The 19,815-nt window shown below is 39.9% G+C and overlaps 1 protein-coding gene across 5 annotated transcripts in view; it reads left to right on the top strand.

Moving 5' to 3' along the window:
* The window catches only part of TEAD3 (TEA domain transcription factor 3), a 96,619-nt gene that overhangs the window by 59,507 nt on the left and 17,297 nt on the right, over window positions 1-19,815 (top strand). For all 5 annotated transcript variants that reach the window (XM_042462570.1, XM_042462569.1, XM_042462574.1 and 2 more), the window contains one exon: window positions 16,264-16,328. In XM_042462570.1, coding sequence (XP_042318504.1) covers window positions 16,264-16,328 — 65 coding nt within the window. The remainder of the gene's footprint in view (window positions 1-16,263; window positions 16,329-19,815) is intronic.

Genomic DNA, 19,815 nt, shown 5'->3' on the forward strand with positions numbered 1-19,815 from the left:
CTTAGGGTCCCCATAAGAATGACTTAAGGGTACATAACAACATCAACAAAGTCCCCCAGTATTGTTTTATTTATTTATTTATTTTAAAACCTCTGACTGGTTACTTCCGGATTAGAAAACAGTCCGCTCGCTGGGCCTGGAAAGTCTGTTCCCAACTCCAAATGTGGTGAAATTGCCTCCAACCCATTTTGGGAATTAGGGACAGTTTGTACAACACACACAAACAAAATTTCAAGAAGAAAAGTTTTTTAAATTCGCAGTTGGGGTGCAAGGTCGTGTGGAACCTCTGAAGGTAACTGTGGGGAAGCTAGTGCGACGCCAACCATTAGCAAGTGCTTATGCCTACTTTAAGTACAAAACCTTTTTCTTTTTTTGGTTTCAAAGTGGCTAAAGTATGGCTCAAGGTTTAAGCCTAAACAGTGGTCTCCTCAGTCAATCTGGTGGCACTGCCCTGCTCTGGTTTAATTTGGTACCCGTTTAGACTAGAAATAGGAATCATGTATCTTTCCAAATTAGACGTTAGATCAGCAGGCCTAGCTGGCGTAGCCATTGATGAGAATGTGGGTTCCTCTGAGGTTCAACAAGATCTGAAGGGCTGCAACAATTCCCATTCCAGCTTGAGGTTTTGAGAACCATGTGAAGGTTGTTTTATCTGTGAGCTGTCTTGAGAGCTTGATAAAACAATTAAATGATTCCAGTTTGTAGCTGGGTCCAGTTGTCCACGTCTTGCTCATGGAGTTGGCAGTTAGCTATGAATGAACTGTTTGTATGTGTGAATATCAATAGAAATGCATTGCATTGCTTCACTTGTTCCAGGGCTGGACTCTATGCTAAGCCTTGAGGTTGAATCCTGGCCTGTGGTATTCTTTTAACGTGCCCTTGTGCATCCCATTGTTCTGAAGGGCAGCAAAGGAAAACATGTACCTATTATTCCATCCCAGGAAAAGATGTTGCCCCAAGGGAACTGTGATACATTGAACCCTTTATCCTTCTTCCGACGTAGCAACTTAGCAGAAGTCCCCAAGCCACAGGAGCTCTGCAATGGAGGCAAGAAGGAAGGTTTCTGGAGAGGCACAATTTTTTTAGATTTCTCCAGGAATAGCTGGAGTGCCGCTGGGGAGCTTGGCCCTTTGTTCATCAACCCAAGTGTACAAACTGGTTTTTTCCACTACTTGGAGACATCTGGCAATTCCTTAAGAAACACAGCAGCCGTGGTTGTGCTTCTAACCTTTTTAGCTAAGCTACTTTTCATCAGTTTAGAGGCTCATTTTTGCCTACTTAATATATGCTCCATCCACCTCAGCTTTTCTTCACTCGTTTCAGCACCCTATCCGAGACGTGTCTGATTAAGTGGAGTGTTCTAGTGGCCACCCTCCCAGAGCTGAAGCACAAGCTGATCGAGGTTCAAGACCAGTCTGGTGGGATGGGGGCTGGCTGGGAGGTGTCCATTGGATCTTCTGAGTTTACCTGTTCTCATCCCTAATCCTTTTGTTAGAAGAAGGCTTGAAGCAAAACCAATCCCCCTGCCATTGGTGCCAGTTACACCCTTTTTTTCTTGTGCTCAGTAGACTTCTGCAAGCCTATATGTAGAAATTTACATGAACCGCAACAGCAATGGTATGCTTTGCTTGAGACACTGGCCAAAGAGGGTCCCTTGAGTCCCATCCCTCACAGTTTTGTTCTCAACCTTAATTCATGTGTGCAACATGTACTGTTTCTTAACTTTAATTTATGTGTCTAAATGGTTTGCTGAGGCAGAGCTGGCCTTTGATATCTTGAAAAAAACAAAAGAAAAAAACTCAACCACAAGTCAACAGCTTACCTTACAATCTTTCTCTGAGTAATTAAGTTGTATAGTTGTGGTCTTAATGCTTATGTTCCTTCACAGTTTCATGCTATTTCAGATAATTGGAGTCAAATATGTTCTAGATCTTTAAAAGAAATGCCTTGCCTTTAAGCGTAGTTGGGGAATGTGCAGCCCTCTAGATACTGTTAGACCCATCATTCCTCCTTACTTTTTTGAAAATGGTTGGTGGGAGCTGCATATTCCAACAACTCTGTAGGGTCCCATTTTCCCCACTTCTCTTGAAGAGTCTTAAGGTGATTCCAGACAAGCCTGATATCCTGATAATGCCCTACCCAACACAGTATTTGACAGGTGGCTCATACACTGTTGTACTATATGCAACCCTTCCATATTTCCCTATCACATCTATTGTTTTTCTTAGCAGAAAAAAATCCTCAAGGAAGAAAATACCGCCTTCTAAACGAGTAGTGTTTAGCAGCCAACCAGAAGCACTCTTAATCCTTATGTGACAGAAACACTGTGATAGCAGGTGCAGGTGCCTTCAAGTAACCCTGTCAACCTATGGCAACCCTGTGAGTTTCACAGGGTCTTCTTAGGCAAGGAATACTCAGAGGCAGTTTTTGCCAGTTCCTCCTCTGAAATATAGCTTACAGTTCCTGGTATTCATTGGAAGTCTCCCATCAAGTAGTAACCAGGGCCAAACCCTGCTTAGCTTCCAAAATCAGAGGGAAAGGTGCCTTAGTGTAGTTACTGCAAGACCAATAGCTGCTTCTCTTTGGTTACCCTGCTTTTTAATAAAACAAATTAAAATGGCCAAAGATAGGCAGCTTTGACAAGTAAAAGTTCATTTATTTTCAGGGCATTTTGCCAGTGGCATATCATAATCATAACCTTAAGCCCTTATGCTATAAAGGTATACATTTTTGATGCTTGCTTGTTTCACATCCATGTTATTTATTCCTATAAAAAAATAGGGAGCAGCAGCCAATATCTGTTATTTATTTGCTGTAATACTATGTGATCATATTTCTTGCAAGTAGCAAGTTGAGTTTCACAGATCTTTAATATATTTACATATTCTTTCACATATGAGGGCCCGCTAACACATTATCCTCATCCCCACTCAAAGTCAGTCATCACAAGCTTTTCTTGGCCCTACACACGGAGAAACATAGTGGCATATACTGTTGAGTACCAGTACAATTGAACTGTGCTATCTTAGTCATCAGTAATTCTGCTAGGTTTTACTAAAGAACTTTAGGGCTAGAATCCTTGGTGACATAATATCACTGTACCTACCCTTGCACTGATGGCTGGACATTTTAGGATGTTGCATAATGGTTGTATCATTATGGCATTGTGCAAGCAGACTGGCGAGACCACTGCATGAGCAGTAGCACTTTTTAACGGTGTTTCATGAGCACACTTTAGCAGTCTATTGATTGCTGTACAGAGAGAAAGTGGTGATGTTAATGTGAGTTGAGAATTGCATTCTCCATTCTGGATCTACACTATTACTCAGTCCCTCAATTGGATCATGGAGCAGATTCACAGGTTAAATTCATTTTATGGTTATAATATTTATTACATTTTCCCTCCAAAGGACAAAAGGCAGCTCACAGCAATGTATTTGGTGGCAACATAAAGCCCAAGTGAAGATTATCACTTAAATGAACTAAAATGTGGGTGGAAAACTGGACTGAGGACAAAACTAAAGTGAAAAAGGGCAAATAGGGCATCCTCCTCCCTTAAGAGTACATAATCTACTCTGGCAAACTGTTCTCTCGCATAAGCAAACCAATTGTCCCCCCCCTTTTAGGATGTGTTTTGTTTTGTGTGTGTTGTGCACGCACATAGGTAGAGAGGTGCGCTTTCTTTACAAATAATTGAACTCATCTTTGTGTGAGGAATTCCTTTTGTGTGAGAAATGTGCATTTGTACATACTGGTGCAGAAAACAATACACAAGTTGGATGCATCATTCAGAATAATAATAAAAGAGCGGTCCAATACTATTAATGTTTTGTCAATACAGTCTTGCCTTACCTATGTCGCTTATAATATACGTACACCATGGGCTATACTAAAGCCTAGCAATTGATTCACAAAGGCATTATTTTTGACATTCTAATAGGAAGACTGCTCTTTAGCTGTGGGTGTTTCTTGTCTAGATTGAACTTGGGAAACATTCCTTCCGTTACTTTCCACCTTGTGGGATGGTCAGTGGGTGACCCACGACAAGGCTTCTGAGAGGTCAAAGATAGCTTCATTTTGAGGCAGGTGCTAGAAGTAGAATGCCCAGGAATCCCAGAACATTGACTAGACGAGCGAACGCCTACGATAAATGGGTCATACTGGCTAAAGGATGGAGCCAGTTACTGACATGGGGGACAGATCTCCCAGCTGCTGCAAAGACGGATGAGGGGAAGGAGAAAGAGTTGTGACCTGTGGTAACCTATAGCATTTTGAATGATGGCCAGTGCACAAGAGTGGAGAGAGAGCAGAGAGGGGTGGTCCCTGTATAGCAAGGGGCATTTCTTTCTCCTCCGGTGGGTTAGGGAATTCAGCCAGGCACACGGGAGGCTGAGCACTTGCCCAGACAGCAGGTGTAACTTGAGTTGTATTCCGTCAGGGCTGTATGCTGCTGAATGCTCATTGCTGGAAGGTTGCCCCACTAGGTTATTTTTAACAGAGCTGTCCAACTGGTTCACGTGGTGGTGTCAGGGAAGAGGAATTGTGGGGAATGTAGTAATTTGGAGGAGGACGTGCCCTCCGAGAGGGAAGGCACAGCCTCTGGTGAATCATGGGACTGGGACAGCTGAGCAGAGGCAGTTCTGCAGTGCCTGCCGGTACCAGAGAGACATTAGCCATGGCAGGTGCCCAGAGGGGGAAGGGTCCCTGTGCAGAGCTTCTCAATTGGCTCGACATTTGGGGCACAATCAGGGACAAAGGGCAGAAAGAAGAAGGTGGGGGGCAGGATGTACAAAAAGTTTTCCTGCTGAGTGTACACACACACTACTGCTGCTACCTTTTTGTTTTGTTGTTGTTGTTTTTTTAAAGCCTACTTTTATATTGTCCTCTTAACATGCAAAGTGTCTCATATATTTACTGTGATACAATCGTCTTGTGAAGTGGGTGACTATTACATGTAGAACCAAATTTGATGTTATTAAGGAGACATGGATCATTGTCTTTTGAGAGTAGCAGTGGCAGCAGCTGTTCGTGTTGTTTTAATGAAAAGCAATCTGGATGGCTGAAAGCTTGATTGGAGGGGCCAGGGAGAACTTTTGCTTAACCTTTCTCCTAGCTATTTTTCCTATTAGATTATGCCACTAAACCATTCCCCCCTGTTTTTAGAATAGTAAAGTACAGTGGTACCCCGGTACGAATTTAATTCGTTCCGCCGCCGCGTTCGTAACCCGAAAAGCTTTCGCAAGCCGAAAACCCATAGGCGCTAATGGGGAAAAGCCGCGATTTGGTGCGAAAAAGCGCCGAAAAGCACCAAAATTTCTTTCGTAACCCGAAATAACCTTCGTAACTCGGAACAGTTTTTTTTCAATTGATTTTTTCCGTAACCCGGAAATTTCGTAAGACGGCGCATTCGTACCCGGGGTACCACTGTACATGCTTCTTGAAGCACCTCATGCCACTGTAATCTCTGCTCTTCAGGTAGTTTTAAAAGTGAAATTGCTATATTCATATCCCATGTAACTTCTAGTTTGTGTCTTAACAAAGAAGAAAACTAAGGCACAGAGTGTGTGTCTTGACCTGCCCCACATATCTACAAGCTTCAATGCAGTCAGCTGGGATCTCCTATGATTAAATTCTGCTGTCGATTTGGTCACAATGATTACTAGCAACTGGTATTTACCACGAACTACATATGAGTTGTATGCACACACATGAACAGCTTTTATACACAAACTGGGTACAAGTTTGATTCGCTGGCAGGAGAATAGAAAATTAGTGTGATGATGTATGCTTGCATCTCTGAAATAGCATAATAATAATTTATCTGCTAAATATATCTGACTTTAAATAAATAAATAAAAAATTATTTTATATACCACCACTTCTACAAAAACCAGGGCGGTGCACAACATTCCATAAAATACAACACTTGAAATTATACAAGTTATACAATCAAAATTAAAATCCAGTAAAACACTTCAGCCAGCTTGCCACTGCTGACGTAGAGAAGAGGGAGAGATTACTCGGGGCTCACATCAGGGAATGCCTGTTTGAATAAAAAGGTCTTCAGCCCCTTTTTGAACTGGGCCAGGGAGGTGGCCGAGCGGAGCTCAATGGGCAGAGAGTTCCAGAGGTTAGGGGCCAAGATGGTGAAGGTCCTCTTAGAAGTATGAAAAATGTTTACACCAAACATTTTTTAGTCTTAGAGTAGATTATGCTTGATCTTGACAGTTGTCTAGGAGATCTGTGTCCTTTTTATAAATTAATTAATTGATCTTAAAGATTTCTGTATCACCACCTTTGATGAGGGTTTCTAAGGTGCTTTCCAAAAACAAGAGAAACAATTAAATGTGTTTTTAAAAAAACATTAAAATGCCCGAGACCTTTAAAATATCTTTTAGCTGCCTTTGGCTTAGGGTTGTAAGGCAGGATAAAATTCCAAATATAAGGAACAAAGGAAATGGGGTGCCAATTGACTACCTGGAACTTAATAATTATGGTCTTTTTTTTGGTGTGGTATTCTAAATATGCCCCAAAACCTGTGCATTAGTTAGATAGGAGAGATAATACTTGCATTAATTTGCCCCTATGAACTGGATTTCTGTTAAGTCTAACCCTCCAATCTGGGACAGATGAGCCCTACAACAAATTGTTGCACACTGGTGTATTTCTACATTCCACCAAGTCATGCATGCCATTTTTCAGGATAACATGCAAGGCACAGATGGTTTAACCGGGCTAATGCTCATGAATGGGCCTAAGATTGCAGGTGTCAATTAAATGGGTTTTTGCTGTTATAAACTTTTTTGTTGTTCTTTTCCCTTTTCCATGACGAAAAATTGTGAGGTCAAACTCTTTGCCTGTTTAAGGAGTAGTGCGCTGTTCCACAACCAGTGTGACACACCTATTGTATTGTTCTCACTGGTGGAGCACGATGGAGAGTTCCTTTAGTAGACCCTACTCTCTGTGTTGGTATCTATCGGAAGATGATTTTGAACTCCCAAGCCATTAAAAAGAACTTCCTATCCCAAGGGTTTAATTTTAATATATTTATTCATTAATCAAGCATTTGACTGTATTGCTTAATTTTATTTATTGGTGATTAGTTCTGATTCTGTGTAGGATTTCTGTCTGCTGCTACTTTTAGCTTGTTGTACGTGGGTCCTATTCTGTAACCTTTTTTTTTTTTTACAGTGGGCCCTGTGGGTACCAATATCCATGGATACTCAAGTCCAATTATATATAGAGGTAGTAAAATGGTGCCCCTTATATAAATCAGCAAAATCAAGTTTTTCGCATATATATCAAGCTGTGGATGCATAATCCATGGATGAGAAGGGCCAAATGTGCAATTCCTTTTTTGGGGAGATGAAAAGTAATATTTTTTTAAAAAAAATAAACAAATGAACTTTTTTTGATCTGTCCTCCCCCACCCCCTAATTTTATTTCAGTGCCACCCACAGTTGAGTTCTGCATCCAAGTTCCTAAAGATTTCTGCCTGACCTGTGGCTAGTATCCCCGAATCAGGCAATCCTTCCAGAACCAGTGGTTTCTTTGGAGTCATTTTCAAAGTGACCTCACTGTTTCCCAAAAAAACTGTTACTGAAAGTAACAAAACTGTTGTACTGATTTCATTAATTTACTTCCTTTGTCAAAACTATTTTGTCCCAAGGATCTTAATATTTGCATTGCACAAAGTTTTGAATAACACAAATGGTGTCACTTTCCAAACCTTCATGAGAAGGGTGACATTTGTTCCTTTCCTTTGAAACAAGAACAGAGGGCTAAGCAGCCTGAAAGTGGAGTGGCTTGGAAGGCAGGATACAAGCAGTCTAAATCACACGGCTGGCTGGCCTGGCTCATGCGGCTGCCTCGTGCTGTCCCTAGGCTACCTGTAGCTTTGCTTTTCAGGATCCCACTTCTAGGATTTCCTTATGCTTATCAAGCATACAATCCCACAATAACTTTGTTTCTCCCTTTTCACAGTTACTGCCTCTGGTACTAGTCCCTTATTGCATATTACATACGAGCAAGCAGAGTGTAATCATCCATTATTCTAGTTAAGGCTATGCAGCTTTTTAGATGATAAACATAAACTATCTGACTTAAATAAAAAGTTGTCATAGCTTTAGTCTGCAAGGTTTTTCTCCGGTTTAATGAAGATTACCCAGAAGCTAAACTTCCCCATGCTCAGTCAGAGAACTGATAAGATCTGTATTATCAGTTTTGGTCTGTCTATAATGGAGGGTTGCTACAAGAAACTGATCTTGCTAGTCTTGTCAGTCCACCTCTGTATAATTAGGGCAAGCATTTTAGCACATCCAACATTTTCTTTTCTGTTATTGACCTTTGCTCTACTATGTTAATAAATCTATCTTTATAGTTAGAAATGGGGAATATGCTCACATCTATTTTCAGTGACTTGACTGTGCCAGCACAACACAGAAATACAGGGGTAATTTTGCCCCTGAGTTCAAAGGACTCATGCTGTCTATATCCAGGAAGCATGTGTATATAAATATGACTTGGAAGATGGAATCTTCTATCACTGCTGTACCTCTCAATTTAACTGTGAGTTATAAAAATAAATTTACAATCCCAAATTAACAGGATAAAAAATATAACAAATTAGAGTGCCATCTATATTATAGTGAGATTCTTCTCCTTTCTGTCGTATCATTCTGCAGCACATTATCTGAACAGATGTCACACACAAGAATGCAACACAGAATTAAGAAATAATCATGTAATATACTAAGGCTGCAATTGTGTACCTACACGGTGATAAGTAATCTGGTTACCAACCTAAGGCCATTTGTCTTCATACTCATAAATCAAGTCATTAAAATCAATTTATTGTTAGCAAAATAAAATTTAAAAATTGTCAATGCAGACTTTACTTGCTTCTGACTCTATTGCTATATCAATCTAGGAAATCAGTTGCATAGTCAAAAAAGGCATTTATTTACATATTTACATAACTAACACATACCCAGTCTTGTTGCCAGTGATGACCTGGTCTCCTTCGTCATCTTCCATTTGGGAATTAGTCACAGCTCACATGGACAACTCTTGCCTGTCAGATATGCATGTGGCAGCATGTACTGGCGGTATTACTGTAAGCCTTGCAACCGTTAAATAAGTTCTGTGCCAGAATGTCCAGCTCCTAGCAGATCCAGACAAGTTCTGTAGGAAGGGATGTTGCCTCCTTCTAAGCCTCTAACAGAAATGAAAGGGAAATGAATAATCTTATGATGAAATAAGATCTGTGAAGGAAATCAAGAGACTTGTTCCTCTAGCAAAGAATTAAGGCAAATCTGCTTCTTAGACACTTTCATTTTATTTATTTTTATAAATTGAAGTGGTAGTAAAAGTAAAATTTATATAGAAAGACTAAATAGGAATTCAGCCATATGTAAGAAGATTGAAAAATAGCACACAAATAAGCAAAAATGCAGGATCTTTGTTATCATCATCATAATGATCATCATCTTTATTTTTGTACTGCACTGCCTTCCCTCCTAAAACTAGTGCTCAAGCTAAATAAAAGAGACAAGAAAATGAATGACACATGGAATGAAGAAGCATACAAAGATGAAACCCAAATACTAGGCATGAGGTGGAAGCTACAATAAGAGAAATTGGAAAGAGATATCACCAGGAACAGATGATATTCCAGTTGAACTGATACAATCCACACAGACAGTATCAACTCCAGTGTTAAATAAAGTATGCTAACAAATATGGAAAACAAAACGATGACCAACACACTGGAAATGTTAAATATTCAACCCCATCCATAAAAAAGATACATAAAAAACTGCAGCAACTGTAGAGCCATATAATTACTTTCATATGCATATTTATGCTTAAAATTCTACAACATAAATCCAAAACACACTGCAGAAATAATCCAGTTTGGGACCACTTTAACTGCCTTGGCTTAATGCTAGAGAATTCTGGGATCTGTAGTTTTGTGAGTCATTTAGCCTTCTCTTCAGAAAGCTTTGTTCCACAATAAACTACAATCCCCAGGATTCCCTAGCACTGATCCAGGAGAGTTAAAGTGATCTTAAACTGGATAAATAGTCTTGTTGAGAAATCTGTAATTAGGACAAGAGGCTACTGTTAGAACAGAATATGGAAAATCAGAATGGTTCCTAATTGGCAAATGGATCAGGCAATTCTGCATTTTATCACTTTACTTGTTCAACTAGTATGCAGAAAATAGCATATAAAGAGCAGGTTTAGACCTAGCAACAGGAGGAGTAAAGATAGGAAGAAGGAACATCAACAATCTTAGATATGCAAATGATACCATTCTACTAGTGGAAAACATCTTGGACTTGGAACAGTTACTAAGGAAGGTAAAAAGAGGAAAAGTATAAAGGCAGACTTGTTGTTGAACTAAAGAAAACAAACAAAAAAAATTACTGTGGAGTATCCATATCCACATAAATTCAGCCTGGACAATGAGGAAATCGAAATAGATTTGCCATACCTTGCATCAAACATGGATCAGAACGAAGGCTGCAGCTAAGAAATCAGAAGAAGATTAGGAATGGGAAAGGCGGCTACAAAAGAACTAGACAAGTTCCTAAAGAGTAAAGATATACAGTATGGCTGAACACTAAAGTTGGAATCGTCCAGTCCATTGTATTACGTATTGCCATGTATGGATGTGAGAGCTAGACAATGAAAAAAGCAGATAGGAAGAAAATCAACTCATTTGAGATGTGGTGCTGGAGAAGAATACTGAGAATAGCATGGACAGCCAGAAAGACAAACAAATGCATCCTTAAACAGATCAAGCCTGAACTCTCTCTGGAAGCCATGATGATTAATTTCAGGCTGTCGTACATTGGTCACATCATGAGATGGCATGACTCATTGGAAAAGACAATAATGCTAGGAAAGGTAGAAAGCGAGGAAGGCCGCATGCCAGATGGATAGATTCAGTCAGGGAGATCACAGGCCTGAATCTACAGGACCTAAAAAGAACAATGGAGTATAGGAAGGCTTGGAGATGTCTCATCCACAGAGTCACCATGAGCCGAGTTCAACCTCAGGGCAGCTAACAACAACCACAAGCTTACAAATTCAGGTATAGTGGCCTGATGCTGAATTTTAAGATGTTGAATGCAATAGGACAGGTGGTAGTGTTTCCATCAGGAGATAAAGGAGTTACAAAAGTCCAGTGTTGTATTTGTGTGTCTTCAAGTCGTTTCTCACTTATGACAATCCTAAGGTGAACCTTCTTAGCAAGATTTTTTCAGAGGGAGTTTGCCTTGGCCTCCCTCTGAGGCTGAGATTGTGTCTTTCCTAGGGCCACTCAGTGGGTTTCCATGGCCGAACGGGAATTCAAATCCTGGTCTTCAGAGTCCAAAGCTCAAACCATTACATCACAGTGGCTCTCTACAAAAGTCAAAGGAAGAATGTTTTCAAAAGTTAAGTTCTTTTCTCTGAGGCAATGGGACTGCAGTTTTGCATCCATGGAAACAGTGATTCAGGCAGCACAGGAACTGGACATCCTGAGTCAATTAAAGCACTTCTGCCTCTGAAAAGAAGTGTCTCTTTGATCTAGTGTGATGTCAGATTCCACGATGGAGAGAGCCAGTCACAAACAATTGTTCCTAGTTTACTAGTTAAATATCAGCTAGGGAACATGCATATGAAATACAGGGAGACAAAGACTAGCTGGATGCTGTTTAGCAAAATTAGTTGCATCTCAAACTTATTTGCATAGCTGTTTCAGGATGGCCTCAGAGGGCATGGGTGGTCATGCTCTACTGTAAGTATCACGATGTTATAGTAACACTTGTAAAATAGCGGAAGGCTATACCTCATACTCTTAAAATTGTCTTTCTAATTAGTGTGGCATAGTGATTTTGAGTGTTTAATATATGTTGCATCCACACTTCAGAAATAATCCAGGTTGACGCCACTGCCATGGCTCAATGCTATGGAATTCTGGGAATTGTAGTTTTGTGAGGCACCAGAGTTATCTAATGCAGGGTGCTTAATGTCTCACAAAATACAATTCCCAAAATTCTATAACCTTGAGCCATGGCAATTAAAGTGGTGTCAACCTAGATTATTTCTGTAATCTGGATGAAACCTAAAATTCTAGGATGCCAGACTTCAAATCCCCCCTTAGCCATGGAAACCCAAAGTGTGACCTTGGGCAAGTCACATTTTCTCTGATTTAGAAGTGGTAGTGGCAAACCTTTTAATAAATCTTCCCAATAAAACACTATGCTGTTTCCATAAATTGGAGAGAACTCGAAGGCACAAAACTGCAGCAACTTTTTAAATTAATGAATAGCTGACAGGCTAATCAGCGGCACTTTTAACAATCAAAACAGCAACAGAATTCCTATGCTGCATAACCAAAGAAAACACCACTGCCTTCACATATAAGACAAGAGCCCAGTTCCCCCAAATAGGTTCAAAATGTCTAAGAGGCAGGGAATGAGGACTAAGCAGAATTATACTGTCAATCAAGATACCCCAGTGTTTCTTCATGCTTTCAAAGGGAGTTCCTTTAACTTTTTGTTACCTTTCCCTCATTTGTGGTTTTATATGGTGGGGTGAGGGATGAGAGTGTTAATACTGAAGACCTAAATAAAATATTTGAGAGTTTCATTTAATGGTACAGACCATATTGGCTGTGGATAATGGGAGTTATATTCCAAAACAACTGACGGCTGATAGATTGCTGGAAAATGGCTTAGAACAAATGAACAGGCTGTCACAGATGCAAATTACTTGTGAAGTCGAAGGCTTGCATGGCCAGCATCCATAGTTTTCTGTGGGTTTTTCAGGCTCTGTGGCCATATTCTGGCCACAGAAGATGCCGGCCACAGATGCAGGTGAAACATCAGGAATAAATTCTTCCACAATGTGGCCACAGAGCCTGAAAAACCCACAGAAAACAACTTAACTTGTTTTCACAAAATGGAAGGCTTAACTAGGGAACACCAACTCTTAAATGGTTTATGGAGGTAATCCACACACACACACCAGTACGAGATCGCAAGTCCCCTGGAGCCTATTTTTTTCCACCTGTGTCAGGAACTGTGCATATGAAAAGACATGCAGTGAGCCAGCTGGCTTTTACGCTGAGGGCATTGTTACTCCAGTATATAGTAACATCCTTCTCTTTCCCTCTTACATGGTGTTGTTTGACCCTGTAAAGCACCTGGCCTTGTCTGTTGAAGACTACAAATGGGGAGGGGGGTCTGGAAGGATTGTGGTACATCTTCATTTACAGAGAAAGGCCTGTTCTCCTATCTAACATCCACTGTGCCTTGAAAAGAATACGGGCCATTGGCATTGGCAGAACAACACAATTGCTTTAGCTTTCTTTCCCCACTCCACTCCACTCCTCTTTTCTTTTTTTACTTTTTAAAAAAGCGATCTGAGTTGGCTGCAAGAGCATTTTAGCTAGCTTCAGCAACCACCATCTGGTCTGTTAAAATAAGTCTGGCGTGCTTCTCCACCCCATTCTCCCCCACCCCACCCCCATTGTGTTCAGAGGGGAGGGGATGAGGAAGAAGAAAGCTCCCAGCTGCTCTGACGTTTGAATTTAGATTAGCCACAGCTGGCCTGTAAAATGTGGAGCAAAAGCTCTTCTGCTTCATATTAGGTTGAGGACTTTGGGAAGTGCTGTTTTAAAAAGCCAAGGCTGCTTAAAATATCTCATGAGATTGCATGGGCAATGTCACAAAATCAAACCCCAAACTCTTGAGGGAAGCTCCATGTCTTTGTTTTGAGAAGTTTTTTCACATATGCACACACAAACCTCAAAGCATGGTCCTGATGTGGTATATTTTCTGCAAGTTTTATTGGGAAGGCAAACATTCCTTGGAGAATCAGGAATAATGCACACAATGATCATGTGGAAGAACTTTGATGGAGTGTCATGAGACTGGTCAAGAAGTATTTTAGGTTTGCAGCTTGGCCTTCATCAATGGCTAACAAGTGTCCCAGCATAGTGAGACTGACAAAATGTCATTCCATGCTAAATTTTAGTGTGTCTCAAGTTTGTGCTCTGTATCTTGAGAGCATAATGTACATGGTTCAGTTTCATGTTCCTTTGCTCATTGCTCTGGGTTAGAATCATAGAATCATAGAGTTGGAAGAGACCACAAGGGCCATCGAGTCCAACCCCCTGCCATGCAGGAACTCTCAGTCAAAGCATCCCTGACAGATGGCCATCCAGCCTTTGCTTAAAGATCTCCAAGGAGGGAGACTCCACTACACTCCGAGGGAGTGTGTTCCACTGTCAAACAGCCCTTACTGTCAGGAAGTTCCTCCTAATGTTGAGGTGGAATCCTAATTGTTGAGCACCCTTTGGGTTTCAGACAGTCAACCAATAGTTACCTTGTCTAGCCCACCTTTTACAAGCTTGTTTGCAAGAATGTCATGGGGAACCTTGTCAAAGGCCTTACTGAAATCAAGATATACTATATCCACAGCTTTCGCTTCATCTACCAAGCTGGAAATTTTATTCAAGTAAGAGATAAGGTTTGTCTGACATGACTTTTTTCTCTGAAACCCATGTTGACTTTTTGTGATTATGGAATTGCCTTCTAGATGTTCAAATACTCTGTTTAATGATCTGCTCTAGAATCTTTCCTGGTATAGATGTCAGACTAACTGGATGATAATTGTTGGGATCCTCTTTTTTCCCCTTTATGAAGATGGGGACAACGTTTGCCCTCCTCCAGTCTGCTGGGATTTCTCCTGTTCTCCAGGAGTTTTCAAAGATTATTGCCAATGGCTCCGATATTACATTAGCCAGCTTTTTAAATACTGTTGGATGTAGTTCATCAGGTCCTGGAGACTTATATTCATTTAGATTAACCAGGTATTCCTGTATTAACTCTTTACTTATTCTGTGCTGAAATTCCCCTATTCTATCCTCTGCTCCATTTTCCTCAAGGTTGAGCATCCTTTGCCTTTTCTGAGAAGAGTGAAGCAAAGAAAGTGTTGAGTAATTCTGCCTTTTCTCTGTCCTCTGTTAGCATTTTGCCATCTTCTCCACGTAGTGGCCCTACCGTTTCCTTCTTCTTCCTTTTGCTGTAGACATACCCCAAAAGCCCTTTTTGTTGTTCTTAAGCTCTCTAGCAAGCCTGAGTTCATTCTGCGCTTTAGCTTTTCTGACTTTACCCCTACACAGGCTCGCTATTTCTTTGAATTCCTTTTTCGTGATTTCTCAATTTTTCCATTTCTTATACATGTTCCATTTAAAACTTACCTCATTTGAAAGTTCCTGGGTCATCCATCAAGGTGTCTTGAGACACCTCCCATTTTTCTTCAGCATTGGAACTGTTTGAAACTGTGCCATCTGTATTGAACTCACTTCTCTTTTAGTATTCCTGACCATGGGATCACCTCCAGTATCTCTCTAAGTTTACTAAAATTAGTTCTCCTAAAATCTAGAATGTGTGTCTTGACTATACCTGGCTTCTCCTTTCCACTGTATAACAAACTCTAGGAGAACATGGTCACTCCCACTTAAGGATCTCACCACTTGCACCCCATTATACATGGTATCAGCATCGATTGATATGCCAACTGCGTCCCTATCTGGACCAAAAGGACCTTGAAGCAGTGGTACTTGCATTGGTAATCTCTCGTTTAGATTTCTGTAATGCGCTCTACTTGGGGCTCCCCTTGTACCAATTTCGGAAGCTTCAGCTGGTCCAGTGATTCCCAAACTTTTGCCCTCCAGGTGCTTTAGACTTCAACTCCCAGAATCCCTAGCCAGTTTTGGTCAACACTCAGGAATTCTAAGACCTGAAGTTCAAAATATTTGGAGGACCAAAGTTTGGGAACCACTGTGTTGGTTGATGCACCAGTGTCTCTCTGCAAGTCATTGGCTGCTGGTCCAGGGTGAATTTTCAGGAAACTATGCTAATGCAGTAGTGATAAGGCACAAATACTGTATGCTGCCAGTTACTGGCACATAAGGAAAAAAATTGCCACTCCATCACACCAGATATTTCTTGCTTAATGCGTGAGCAGCAAGAGCCCTGGCAAAGACTGTTCAGACTGCCATGGCCTAGTAGTCCATTTGGACAACTGTTGCATTAGCGCCATCTTCTGGTAAAATATCATTGATCTTAGAATGATACTTTAGCCGTTTTCCTCACTGAAAATGTAGAAAGGTAGTTCTGATTTCTCAGACTTCAATACACTAGCAAGTATGAGACAAATTCTAACATTCTTCATGTTTTTTATTTGCTTTCTTTGCATTAGGTCGCAATGAACTGATAGCAAGGTACATCAAGTTGCGGACAGGAAAAACAAGGACAAGAAAACAGGTAAAAATGTGTTTGGTGCTCCTCCTCTTAATTAAAAGTGTGATACTGAGGAATTAGGAACTGGTACCCTTCAAGGTACTATTGAAATCATGCATGTGAATGCATGCTTTATTTTGTATCTTTGCATGTTTTGATATCACAATTAGGTCCACCCTTGAAGTAAATTATGGTATTTCAGGCAGCAGGGGTTACATCCTATGGCTTTAAAGTTCTTTTTTTTTTTAACTCAGTCATTAGAGTTCTGTTAGTTCCTTGATTCACTTTCCTTGATGTAGTTGTTCCAAATAAAGATGACACATCGGTTGCATCTACATTGCAGAAATAATGCAATTTGACACTACTATAACTGGCATGATTCACTGTTATGGAATCTTGGGATTTGCAGTATGTTGTGGCACCAGCACTCTCTCGACAGAGAAAGCTAAATATGTCACAAAACTATAGATGCCAGAATGCCATAGCACTGAGCCATGGCAGGTAAAACACTGACAAACTGCATTATTTCCATAGTGCAGATGCAGCCATTGTTAGGAGAATCTCATCTTCTGGTTGATATTAAAATTTTTTCAAACTTTGGTTGTAAGCCACTGCGTAAATCCAAGGAATCTCTAGTGAAAGAGTCCTTCTCAGACTCTTGTTGCTTTGCAAACACTCATAAACTTTGCATGCCTTTGAAAAATCTTCTTTCATATGTTGGGTGTAATTGCAGGAGTCTTACCAATTTGCATTATTTTCCCATAGCCTAACCTGCTGTTTTATTTATTACTTACCTTATCTAAGCCCTTGTCCAGAATCTCTGGAAGAACTAGGACCAGCTAGTATCATTTTCATTCCAGCAGTAGAATGGGAAAGATGATAAAGCAGAAGCATACATAGAGCATGTTAATGGGGTGCCTGGTCAAAGAATAAATTATAGAGGTAGAATGCCCATTAAGGGAAACCATTCAGCACTGATTGTTTTATCTGCATCTCTTCTCTGCAGTAGATGCTGTTTGAATGTAGAGGACAAGGACATGTGTCTTGCATGAGCACTAGTGTCATGTTTATATTTCTCTTTTATCTTTCTCAGTTGTGGAACTGATTGTGCATTGTTCATCCTACACATTCTTCTTTAGTGAGTGTGTTAAATCCTTAATAATTACTACATTTAAACAGATAGACTCTTCATCAGTAATTAACTTGGAAGCCATATGCCCAAAAATAAAATAAAAGATATCCAATTAGACAGATGCCAGATCATGAAACAGACAGGTATTTAGTTCCTGTTGGCAGAAGAAATTACTATGGGTCCATTGATTTAAGTTCACAGGCACAAATAAAAAAAGAAAGGATCTTACAATAAAAGAGGTAGAACTACAGCCAAATGGAAAACTAAAATGAGCTTTCCATTTTAAGATTTTATGTCAGGAAGACATGAAGTGTAAACCAGTAATAAATGATGAGTTTTAATGTGGGCTGTACCTCTTCCTTCTGTGAATGATAGTAACTGATGAACAAAAAATCGGTGAACACTAGATCTTAGAGATTTTTTGTTTTAAGTATATTTCTTTGTATAACAACTCCCTATGCTTCTGATTCTGCATTAATAAAAATATAAGAAACAAAACTATGGGTGGAGGGTGAGTGGGTGATGTACTGAATTCATCTATCCACTGTGCTATTCCGTTACTTGGCCATGGTGATTGAGTCCCCAGAATTACTTTGTCTGAATCCTATAAAAAAACCTCAGGTATGCAGACTTTAAGGTAGTAGTGGTATGTATTCTCCATGTAACACACAACTCATTTCTGCTCTGCAGTCTGCACATAGTCTGTAAACTTTTTTAGTGATCTAGGTATATGTGGAACAGTTGGCAGGAGGTTTAAAAAACCTGACCTACACTTTTTCTGTTAAATATGTATGGGCATTATGGTCAAGTATTTGTATAGCTTCAGAATGATTATTTGTTCTGTATACTGTGACAGCTTTGGGAAAAACAGAGAAATGTCTGAAATGAGTAATATTACCCTCAATTAAGGGCAAGGCAAGAGAATTCTTCCTAGCATTCCTGCTGCATCCAAATGTACAAGAGGAATTCAGGATGTTTAGGCTTCCATTACCTTGAATTGTATGACATTTTAATGAAAGTTGTATTGTGTTGGGAAAACCAAAACATTCTAAGCATTCATTTACAAAGATCTCACCAGCTCCCCCTTCTCTGTGTCTGGATCCCCCCTTCCTTGGCACAAAGAAGTTTGGAATAGCAAAACCATACCTGTATTGGTTTCTGTAGGCACTAGCACTGAACTGAGTGAAAGAGGAACTTGTGGGGAAAAAAGAGTTTAAAGAGTTTAAAGTTTAAAGAGTTTAAAAGTTAAAGTTTAAAGAGTTGTACATGGATGTATGGTTATTCTTTTTACCCACATGCTCCTTATTTTCCAACCACCACAATTTTCTAGCACAACTTTAAATTATAAGTAATGAACATGCTTATAATAAAGTGCTGAATACTTTTAATTGACTTTCAACCTGTGGCAAGTTGTAGAAGTCTTTATGAGTGATAATAATGTATAGCCTTCACTTTGGAAGAGAGCAGACTTAAGTTGTCTATTGCTATTGCCTGGTTTGCCTCATTAGCTGTTCTAGTCCTTGGGAGCGTATAAGTGCACACAGAAATAAAAAGAATGAATTAGAGTAGATGACTACTTACTGAGTGAGAATAAAAGTCTCCACTGGCTATCTCTAACATAGACCAAAGTTGGTGCAAATCTCTGGCTTTCTCATTTGTGTCCTCACATTTGAAAAGGAGCCACTTTCTTTGGCGCACATAAAAGATTCAAATTGTTTTTAATAATACCTTACTTTAAGGTTCCTGCAAAGCTTCTTTAGGAAGTAGTTTTAACCCAGATATAAACAGTGGTTCTGTTCAAAATAATCATCAGTTTTTCAAAGGCATAATCTCATAGCTAATAGACAGTTTTTGCTCTGCAGAACTGGACCAGGGCTTTAAATATAAACCATGCATATGATCTTAGTGATTAATAGTAAAAAGCACCTGTGTAAATATCATGGTGCCTTGAGCTAGTGGAGTTTATGACAAGAGTTCTGTCTAAAAAAGTTTCAGGCTTCCTGTCTAAAACAGTTTAATAACCTTTGTGATAGGAGTAGATACATGAAATACTGATGGTAGTTATAACCATGCTGCAGTATTTACCTCTGTCTTCCCCTCTGAAGGTAGTTTTGCAAAGAGCTAAAATATTTTTTCTAGATTCCAATATCCATGTTTGAGAACCAGAGGAACAGCTAGAAAGATTACTGAAAGCCTGGATTAAATGTTTTCAGCATTCGTAGTCTGGGTTATGTGAAGGACATCAGTTCAGTTGCTTGGTTAAGAAAACCAAATAAATACATATTGATTTGTATAACTGTGGAGAATGGCACAACCCTTAAGCCACAATATTTTATATTGGAAGTAGTCTAGAGTTCACGATGAGTGGTTCCTGAAACT

The sequence above is a fragment of the Sceloporus undulatus genome, chromosome 4 (assembly GCF_019175285.1).
Source record: "Sceloporus undulatus isolate JIND9_A2432 ecotype Alabama chromosome 4, SceUnd_v1.1, whole genome shotgun sequence".
Taxonomy (NCBI): domain Eukaryota; kingdom Metazoa; phylum Chordata; class Lepidosauria; order Squamata; family Phrynosomatidae; genus Sceloporus; species Sceloporus undulatus.